This window comes from Aegilops tauschii, chromosome 3, assembly GCF_002575655.3.
Source record: "Aegilops tauschii subsp. strangulata cultivar AL8/78 chromosome 3, Aet v6.0, whole genome shotgun sequence".
Classification (NCBI taxonomy): domain Eukaryota; kingdom Viridiplantae; phylum Streptophyta; class Magnoliopsida; order Poales; family Poaceae; genus Aegilops; species Aegilops tauschii.
In genome coordinates this window covers 379,824,059-379,834,292 of record NC_053037.3, presented here as the reverse complement: position 1 = coordinate 379,834,292, position 10,234 = coordinate 379,824,059, and the positions used below count along the sequence as shown (strand labels likewise).

The following is a 10,234-nucleotide window of genomic DNA, read 5'->3' as shown; positions in this document are numbered from 1 at the left end:
GTGGTACCATCCATCCCTCCTCAAAACCTTTGTCTATAATCGAGCATTCTATGCTTTTGATTGATACTGGGTTCTCAATAATGCCAAGAACACAAGACCCCTCACAAGGAGCAGGGCACACACGTCCAGTAAATTCAGGGAAGTTGTTTGTCTCTAGTAGGCGATCCAATGCTTCACGCCATCTATTCTGGTGAACTAATTCATTGAACTCTGGGATCTTATTTCCAAGAGGACAGCCAGCACCTGAGCTTTCCTGTACAAATAATCATGAAATCTTAGCATCTCGATGTCATATGTAGTCAATGACTAAACATATCAATCCTTAACCCCACAATAAATCCAACTACAATCATCAATGTTAAATAGAAAAGATAAACTCAGCTTCACCTGATGACAGAAAGGAGTGCCACAATCCATACAACGAGCAGACTGTGTGTTTAACAGTGGCCCTGGAACTGATTCAATGGCAACCTCGTTCCAATCTTTAACACGCTCATTTGGATCACGGTAAGAAACACCCTCTCGCTCATATGTTACAAAACCCCGGTACTTTTTGGCGTTGGCAACACGTGTTGGTCGGCTGGATGACTTCTCTGTTTGTATTTTCTGTAGATCAAAGTTAATCTACTTAGGCAAAAATAGAAGTTCACACAGTAGTGGCAATGTGCATCATTGCAATTTCTGATGGATAAACTTAAATGGAGAACACCATCTCTACTATAAATTCAAATTAAAAAGGTATGCAGAAGAATTATTACTTAAATCATATATTACCTTAGTTGTCACAGAAACACCATTTGCCACCTTAGGTTCCTTTGTAGGCCTAGCTGCAGCTTTTTCTGCCTTCATTTCTTCTAGAACCCTCTTATAATCCCTTGGATATACTTTTACAAATTTTGGAAGAAGAGTGTCGAATTTAGAGAGTATGTCTTTGGCCAGGACGCTCTCTGTGTGAAGTCGATGTTGCTCTATCATCATTTTCAAAGTGGTTACATCATCCTCTTCCTCCACATGATATAGATCAACCAACTCATTGTTACAGCGGGCACTGAATGTCCCATCAACATCATAAACATAAGCGATGCCTCCACTCATCCCAGCAGCAAAATTCCTTCCTGTTTTACCAAGGATGACTACAGTACCCCCTGTCATGTACTCGCATCCATGATCACCAATTCCTTCAACCACTGTTCGAGCACCAGAATTACGAACACAAAACCTTTCTGCTGCCATTCCATTGAAGTATGCTTCTCCCTTGGTAGCACCATACAGGGCCACATTACCAATGACAATATTGTCTTCTGCACTAAATGTACTGTTCCTGGGTGGGTACACAACAATCTTTCCACCAGATAATCCTTTGCCAACGTAATCATTGCTGTCTCCTTCAAGCTCAAGGGTTATTCCAGGACAGAGAAAAGCACCAAAACTCTGACCAGCACTTCCAGTGAGTTTCACATGAATGGTTCCAGGATCTAATCCCTTCATGTGATAACGTTTTGTGACTTCATGGCTAAGTGTAGTGCCTACTGCCCGATTAGTGTTCTTGATTGGAGTCTCAACGAAAACACGAACTTCCTTTTCAAGTGCAGGCCTTGATAAAGCTATAAGTTTGTTATCCAAAGCCATGTCAAGGCCATGGTCTTGCTTTTCAACACAGTACTGAGCGGCCCCAGGACGAATCTCTGCAGCTGGTTTTAAGATCAATGAGAGATCAATATTTTCAAGTTTCTCATTGCTCTTAACTACTTCTGGATCAACTTCAAGCATATCAGAGCGTCCAACCATTTCATTAATTGTACGGAGGCCAAGCTGAGCCATAATTTCTCTTAGCTCCTCAGCAAGCATGAAGAAAAAGTTAATGACATGCTCTGGTTCTCCAGCAAATTTTTCTCGGAGCACTGGATCTTGAGTGGCTATACCAACAGGGCAAGTATTGGTATGGCACTTCCGCATCATAATGCAGCCAAGTGTGATCAGTGGAGCAGTGCTGAAACCAAATTCCTCTGCACCAAGTAAGCACGCCACAGCAACATCTCTACCAGTTTTTAACTGGCCATCTGTTTGTAGGACAGCTCGACCACGAAGCCCATTTGCCACTAAAGTTTGATGTGTCTCGGCCAATCCTAGTTCCCATGGAAGTCCAGCATTCTTGATACCTGTCCATCTTGATGCACCGGTGCCACCGTCATGGCCAGAAATAAGAACATGGTCTGCGTGTCCTTTTACAACACCGCTAGCTACAACTCCGACACCAGCCTCAGACACTAGCTTCACGCTGATTCGAGCTTGAGGATTTGAATTCTACAGAGAGAAGACAGGCATCAGCAGGTAACATTTGCAAAATGAGTTTTTCAAAAAGGAGGGTAAACTCCCAAATGGAGACACAAGTATATGTGCAGGATCAATTGTACCAGTTTAGCAAGTGATTCTAGCTTCTCAGGAGGGTTAGACCATCACAGCGTTTAGATAACCAATATAATCTAGAAGTAGCAACTAACAACCATACATAAATAGGCAGATGCCTTGGCTATAGAAGAGCATCAGGTAATGTACCTTAAGGTCATGGATAAGCTGTGCAAGATCCTCGATAGAATATATATCATGGTGAGGAGGTGGACTAATAAGCCCAACACCAGCTGTAGAATGTCTGGTAACTGCAATGTCACCGATAACCTTGTGACCTGGTAGCTCACCACCTTCACCAGGCTTAGCACCCTATACATATACGATACAAAAAAAGAATAAATGCCAACCACATGACGTTGAATACAGTTGCTTTCTATAAACTGAGATCATTCCAGTGATTGCGCAATGCACAGCATTGTCAAGTACCTGAGCCATTTTTATCTGCAGCTCATCTGCATTAGTCAGATAATAGCTGGAAACTCCAAATCGTCCACTGGCAACTTGCTTGATTGCACTTCGTTTTGGATTCATCGAACCATCAGGAAGAGGCTCCATACGAGAAGGCTGCTCCCCTCCCTCCCCTAAATTAGCAGATGGGTAAAATGAGTTTAGTTTAGGAGTGAAAATAAATACAAAGATTTGGCAATATAATATTAACTGTGTGGGCAGAAAATATCTATAATACAAACAGTCCAAAGAAGAATAATGCGTGCAAGCTGTCTGGGTTTCTACGCAAGCAGAAGTTAAATCTTGCTAGGAATTAGGATAATTTGCTACCAGAAGTGCATTCAACATCAACAGATAGATAAAAGCTTAGAAGTTAACTCTTGCTATGAACTGGGATAATTTGTTCACAGAAGTGCATTCAACATCAACAGGAAGATGAAATGGTTTTATGTGAGTATAGTTTTCATGTGATAAATATTTGTAGAAACATAGACACTACTATGAGAGTATAGTTTTCACAGAAGTGCATTCAACATCAACAGGAAGATAAATACTTGTACTGCTATGAGAGTATAGTTTTCATGTGATAGCATCAAAATAAGTAGTGCATTTCTAGACATGGTCATGTATAAAGTACCAACTTCGAGGGCATATTTAAACAGTAGAAACATAGACACTACACTACTGCAGCAAAAATAAGAAAAATATGTTATGCAACAAGGCTCTAAGAGTTGATGTGCAAGTAAAGCTACTATACATGATTTCATCAGAAGGGTAACAACCAGCGAAAGGGTAAAAAATGTCACATATGCATGAAATACCTGTGTTAGATTTGCCTCCCAGTTTGTTCATGGCCACAGCAAGGGCAGTATGTGCCTCCAACGAAATAGATCCATAACTCATTGCCCCAGTACAAAAGCGTTTCACTATCTCACTTGCAGGTTCAACCTCATCCAAAGAAATCTTGCTAGTGCTATCTATAAATTTCAGCATACCACGCAGATTGCACGCCTTGTTAAGCTCTTGAATTCGCTTAGAATATTCTTTGTATGCTTCCCGGCTGTTTACTTTAGCTGCTTCTTGTAATTTTGCCATTGCAAGAGGATCATTTAGGTGGACTTCACCATTTTTCCTCCAGTGGTAATCCCCTGGATTGGGAAGGGCTTTTGCATCTGCACTGCCAGGCGGAGGTGTTCTTGATGGGAATGCCAACTCGTGAAGACGGAGAGCATCACGTGCAAGCATTTCGAACGTTGCACCCTCAATTCTGCTAGGAGTGCCTTCAAAACACTTGTGAATCACTTCAGAAGAAAGTCCAAGAGCTTCAAAAATCTGTGCCCCTTTGTAAGATGCAAGGGTGGATATTCCCATCTTTGCAAGAACCTTCATCATTCCATAGATGGAAGCATAAAAATATTTTTCAACAAGTTCCTCCTTTGAGTCGGTAGGAGGAATCTTCCCATCAGTCTGCAAGCACCAAATTGCTTCAATGGCCAAATAAGGGCATATAGCATCTGCACCAAATCCAACGAGTGTACAGAAATGGTGCACTTCACGAGGTTCAGCAGACTCAACCAATAATCCTACGCGTGTCCTCTCAAGATTTGCAACAAGGTGTTGATGTACTGCTCCAACTGCTAAGAGGGAACTGACAGCAACACGGTCTGAAGAAAATCCTGAATCAAGAAAATACAACAAATTTCAGTATTGGAAGATATTGAGTTGCATAATAAACTTAATATACATTCCAATTATGTCCAAGGTGACAAAGTAAGCATGTCCTTCATACAACACATTACACTGGAAACAATTGACTATCAAAGAAAATTATGATCATATTTAAGTTAATATATGGTGATGTGATATGTTTGCTGGAAGCTAACGATAATAAATTGTGCACACCTGACCCATCTGCTAGAATTTTTTGTCAACTTATGAGTAATTTGTACCATCAAACAATGGGATGCAAGTATAAAGTGAATAAGTCACTGACCTCTGTCTGAAAGAACTAAAATTTTGTATCCCTCACGTATAGCTTCCCGGGCTTCAGCACAAATTCTATCCAAAGTTTCTTCCAAGCCCTTCCTTGCAGAATTCTTCAGATAAGTTATGTCGAGCACCTTGCTGCGCCAACCACGGTAGTTCATCTTCTTGATAGATTCCATTTCATCCATTGACACCAAAGGACCTTTAAGTGCAAGGCGGTTGCATTGCTTTTCGGTTATTTCCAGCAAATCTCCTTCTGGCCCAATCATACATTCCATAGATGTAACAATCTTCTCCCTAATTGGATCGATTGGAGGGTTTGTTACTTGTGCAAACATCTGCTTGAAGTACTCAAAAGTCAGCTTCTCTCTGTTTGACATCACTGCTAGGGGTGCATCATTTCCCATTGATCCAAGAGCTTCCACTCCATCTTTAGCCATTGGCAGCAGCAACATTTCTAGGGCTTCCAATGTGTACCTGTAGTTAATCGGTTGGATCATTAGCCAGCAGAAACTGAAACATGAGTGATAGTTGACAATGTTTAATCCTTGCTTACCCAAACGCCTTTAGTGGAGTCACAATTGCATTGATGCCTACACATTCCTTGTTCTCATTTGTTTGCTACACCAAATTGTAAAAGAATATTAAAATCACCATGTTACTTATGGTTTACCAATTTTCGTCACCAAACTACCCAGTGAATGAGGAAGTTGGACCACGTAAGTACTTACCGTAATAGAACCAGAAATGCTTGGAGCAACTCTGTCAGTTTCTGGGACAGATTCTACAATGTCTTTGAGGTACATCTTTTGTCGTTTGAGCCATTCTCCATACGGGTGAGCTTTAGAGTACTGTGCCTTGAGTGCTTCATCATCTACTACAGTATGGTTGTCGAAGTCAACGAGTAACATCATTCCAGGGTTAAGCCGACCCTTTCTCAACACATCTTGGGCAGGAATATCCACAACACCAACTTCACTACCCATGACCACACGTCCACTGTGGGTCACATAAAATCGACCAGGCCTAAGGCCATTGCGATCCAGGGTAGCTCCAAGGTAGCGGCCATCGGTAACTACAGGTTGTACCCATGTTAGCTTAAGTAATCAGTTAGAAGTATGATCAGAAAAAAGAAACGGGTTTAAGTTTTTTACAAGATATGAGAGCAGGTCCATCCCAAGGCTCCATAAGGGCTGACAAGAACTCGTACAGAGCTTTCTTATCAGGTTCCATGTTTACATCATTCTGCCACGCCTCAGGGATCATCATCATCACAGCTTCTGGCAGGCTTCTTCCACCACGGATAAGGAGCTCGAGAACACCATCAAATGCACCTAGAATTCACATGTTTTTTCACACTTAGTAACTCACAAAACCGAGATGAATTTTTATTTGCCAAGTGGAATTCATGCTGCATATTAGACTGCGGACCTGAATCTGAAGAAGTGGCATCCACTATTGGAAGAATTTTTGACATTTCATCCTGTGATAGGCCAAGCTTCTCACACTCCAAGAGACCCTCACGAGCTTTCATCCTGCCATATATACAACGTGCATATTGAGATAATTGCATCTGCCAAGAAATGGTTAAAGCAAAGAGGAAAAGATTTGACAATAATATTACCAGTTTTTGTTCCCTTTAAGAGTATTGATCTCTCCATTGTGGCCTAAGACACGCATTGGCTGTGCACGGTCCCAGCTGGGGAAGGTGTTGGTGGAGAACCTTGAGTGAACCTGTTTCAAGATATGACTTTTAGAAATCATATTATAATCATCTTTTGCAGGTATTCAGAACAAAACTTCCTTGTGAAGAACGAATTTTGTAAAAATACATCAGCTGCGTATAATTTCATGCAAAACAGTTGGGAGCCCTAAGCTACCTCAAACCAAACACAATTTCTTCGGTCACATCCTGAAGAGTCGGCAAGCAGTCGGCCATAGCAGAACTGCAGCTGGACTCTGCAACATGGTTATCGGGTATCAACTAAGAGAAGTTTCTAGTACTTCACTTAAAGGCATCACGAAGCAGGACTGAAATAGCATATGAATAGACAGCTCAAATTTGATGTCTGCACAGGAGCGAGTCTTGATCTTACAACTGGCTTGCTATTATTGATTCCCATCCGCTGACTACGACCATGACTTTTGTTGTAAGAGTATCAAGGTTTCGTATTTACCAGAGCCATATAACTGGAGAAGTTTTCATGACCTATGTCCGCATAGTAGTACCCCTGAAGCTGAGACGGCATAAGCTGGCCCTTGTAGACAATGGTCCTGGAAAACCACAATAAGAAGATTTAACAATAATTACTCACATGAATACAGTAAAAATGGGATGTCCTTACATTACAGATTTCTAAAGTTTAAGAGATAGTCTAGGATTGTTTTTCCTATCAATTTTTGTGTTGTTAATATTCCATTACAGCCAGGACCTTAATTGGGCTTCCTGATCTCAACCTCATCAGTTTGTAGTGAAAATGCAATTCAGAAGAAGTTAAGGACCTTGAAGATAGAGAGCACATGTAGAAATCTCTCTCTCCTCCACGCTTAAGATTCAGCGCGGCCCGGATAGATACAATTGAGAGCCTCCTCAGGATAAACAACTGTGATAATTGATGGGTTAGTTGAGAGGAAAGCTCATTACATGTGTTGAGAGAAAATTAAACTCATGGAGAACCTGCTGTTCGAAGTCGGCCTTCGATTTTGAACTCTTTGTGAGGAAAACCTGTTCAATCGCTGGTTCAGTGTCGAGCGCAGCTTGGCCCAAGTCTGAATTGTCAGTGGGAACCTGGCGCCACCCAAGTATCGAATGTCCTAGCGACTCAGCGACCTGCATGAATAAAAAAAATCCAACACATAAGCTTACCATCGCAGACTCGCCTCGCACGCTGTCTAATTGTCTATACACCAACCAACCAACCTTTGTAAACTCAGTTTTGCTCCTCTCGCGGCGCTTCTCATCGGTTGGCAGGAAGACCATTCCAACAGCATACTCACCTGGTGGCGGTAACTCGAAACCGGCATCCTTTGTCACCTGCGGCAATAGCAGAGCGACACCCAAGATGAATAACTCTGTCAAGGAAAACTGAGTTTGCTTGCAATTTTCATTGATTCACCTCTCGGAAGAAGTTGTGTGGTAGAGCAACGAGAATGCCGGCACCATCACCAGTGTTTTTCTCACAGCCGCAGGCACCTCGGTGTGCCATTCTTTCAAGCATCTGAATGGCATCGACGACCTGTAAAGTAAATCACAGCCAAATCAATATCTCAACCCTGTAGATGGAAGAGAGAAGCTGCAGCGGTGTCCTTGGTGCAAAGAACTCACGGTCGCCCGGTTGTCAACGCCCGACAGCTCGGCGACGAAACCAACGCCGCACGAGTCACGCTCGAACGCCGGGTTGTAGAGCCCAATGCTGCTCTCGGGTAGCAGAGACATGGGCCGTATCGACTCTGCGTCACGCGCCGCGGCCCGAGGCGGGCATGGCGCGACGCGTTCCTCGATGCGGTGCGCGCCGCCGAGGAACCCGCCGCCCTCCAGAGACATGGCACCGTGCGCCTGCCTCGCGGAGCGGCCATGCGCGGACGCGGCGTGGCTGCGCCGGGCCCTGCGGCCGACGCCCGTCGGCGTCGCGTGCTTCAAACCAATCCCCTGCGCCGTCGGCATGGCTGCACCCCACGCCTCAGTCTATCACATGTAATGCAACAATAAACCATGCGACGAGGATTAGAGGGCGCGCATAAACCAATCTCTTACTACGAAGGAGCAAACCGAAAAACAGTGGAAATAAACAACAAGAGAAAATCAACAACATAAAGCTGAAAGTTGTCCCCTTCCCCACATGTCGCGACCAAAGGCAAAGAGAAGCAAACAGCCTGCGCCACGCTGGGCGCGATGGAACAGAGAGGGTAAAAATAATCACCAGACCAGACGCCTCAGCGACGGGGGCCGGCCAGAGACGAACAGATCTACCAACCGCCGCACGGCGGCGCAGAGAGATTCCGCCGCCGCCTCCTGGACACGAGAGGAAGATTCAGAAACCACACGCGCGCGCGGGCTGGCGCAGAATCGAAACACCAGCGGCAGATCGAATAATAAAACTAAGCGGAAACGGCCGCCACCTACTACGCACACGCGCGCGGGCAGAGCCAACCTAGTTGCTCTCTCTCTCTCTCTCTATGTTTCCATCTATCTATCTATCCACGACGCCACCTACGGATTCTCGTCGTGGCAAGAGCTGGGAGGGACGCAGGACGGACGGGTACCTCTCGGTCTTATAGCGCTCTCAGCCGCCTGCCCTTGCCTTGCCTGGCTGGGGACGATGATGGGACCGATGCGCGCGATCTCGCAAGTGCCGCCGCCTGCCGCGGGTCTCGTGTCCCTCGCCGGGTGGCCGGCGGGTAGCGACGGGGGAGGGCGAGCGGACTCGTACGTGCGTGCGGATTGGGAACGCGCCGCCTCTCTCGCCTCCCTCCTCTCTCCCTGACCTCTCCTCCGAGTCTTGGGGCGTTTAAGGCGATGCGCGGCCCTGCATTTATAGAGCGAAGGCGGAGCTCGCTCGCCCGCCGTGCCTGCCAACCCCTCCCTCGTCCCCACACACCCACTATATTTCCGGCCCCTGTGTTTGTGTTGCCCCTCCAAATCTCGTTTTAGCAATTGTTTTCTGCCTCCTCCCCCTACTCTTATGTTGCAGGTCGTTGCCAACCGACGGTATCTCCCGTATTTGCGTATCCGCCCCCGGGCACAGCAAGAATTCCGGGTCACGTGTGGGCTGCGGCCTTTTGGCGAGGCCGTCGTGTGACTCCCTTGATCCCCGAGGACTCGTGAGGAAGAATCTCTTTGGACACCAATTTTTTTTTTAAGAAAGCGGAGAGGAGTTGGTTCGTGCTTCCTCCTAGTCCTCGTTGGCGTAGCTCCAGTCCAAACGGGCGGGTTCGGGCCCGTGGCCAGATCAGCCGCGACCGCGACCTGCGGCCGCGCCGCGGGCAGCCGCCCGTGGCGCGTGGGGACCACGTCCGGCCGCTGATCGGACGGCCCGGCCGCGGCAGCCGCAGCCGCTCACGCGGAGAGCCACAGCCGCTTTGGCGGTTAGTAGTACCCGGTTTCTCTCTTTTCTTATCTTATTATTACGGTATTTATCTACTGCCTTTATCTGCTAATTTAATCTCTGATTGATGGGTGGATTTCAATTTCTACCCCACCTCTGCATCTGTAGGAATGAAAAGAAATTCCAGATCCGGTCGTCTCGTGGCGTTTTAATTGGCCCGATGCAACTACGCCTACCTCGTCGAGGGGGCGGCCTTGCAAAGCAGGCTGGGCCCACGTGTCGGCCGAGGTAGGTGCTTTCTGGGGAAAGCTTCTTCTGCACGTGTCCATTGCCACGATGGATTCTCG

General features: G+C 45.8%; 1 protein-coding gene across 2 annotated transcripts in view; it reads right to left on the bottom strand.

The window, feature by feature from the left end:
• Positions 1-9,369, bottom strand: part of LOC109760356 (glutamate synthase 1 [NADH], chloroplastic) — an 11,153-nt gene extending 1,784 nt beyond the window's left edge. Inside the window, exons 1-20 of one of the 2 annotated variants that reach the window (XM_020319186.4) lie at positions 9,106-9,337; positions 8,763-8,854; positions 8,168-8,527; positions 7,959-8,078; positions 7,763-7,876; positions 7,520-7,672; positions 7,345-7,445; positions 7,020-7,116; positions 6,467-6,576; positions 6,274-6,377; positions 5,997-6,176; positions 5,574-5,917; positions 5,399-5,463; positions 4,850-5,319; positions 3,678-4,532; positions 2,836-2,990; positions 2,557-2,718; positions 775-2,304; positions 388-606; positions 1-253 (exon numbers count right to left, since the gene is read on the bottom strand). The exon at positions 1-253 is cut by the window's left edge and continues 22 nt beyond it. In XM_020319186.4, the coding sequence (XP_020174775.1) occupies positions 1-253; positions 388-606; positions 775-2,304; positions 2,557-2,718; positions 2,836-2,990; positions 3,678-4,532; positions 4,850-5,319; positions 5,399-5,463; positions 5,574-5,917; positions 5,997-6,176; positions 6,274-6,377; positions 6,467-6,576; positions 7,020-7,116; positions 7,345-7,445; positions 7,520-7,672; positions 7,763-7,876; positions 7,959-8,078; positions 8,168-8,506 (5,371 nt within the window). In that variant the 5' untranslated portion in view covers positions 8,507-8,527; positions 8,763-8,854; positions 9,106-9,337. Of the gene's footprint in view, positions 254-387; positions 607-774; positions 2,305-2,556; positions 2,719-2,835; positions 2,991-3,677; positions 4,533-4,849; positions 5,320-5,398; positions 5,464-5,573; positions 5,918-5,996; positions 6,177-6,273; positions 6,378-6,466; positions 6,577-7,019; positions 7,117-7,344; positions 7,446-7,519; positions 7,673-7,762; positions 7,877-7,958; positions 8,079-8,167; positions 8,528-8,762; positions 8,855-9,105 lie in introns of both variants that reach the window. The other variant, XM_020319185.4, reaches the window with a different exon arrangement.
• Positions 9,370-10,234: the final 865 nt, after the last annotated feature.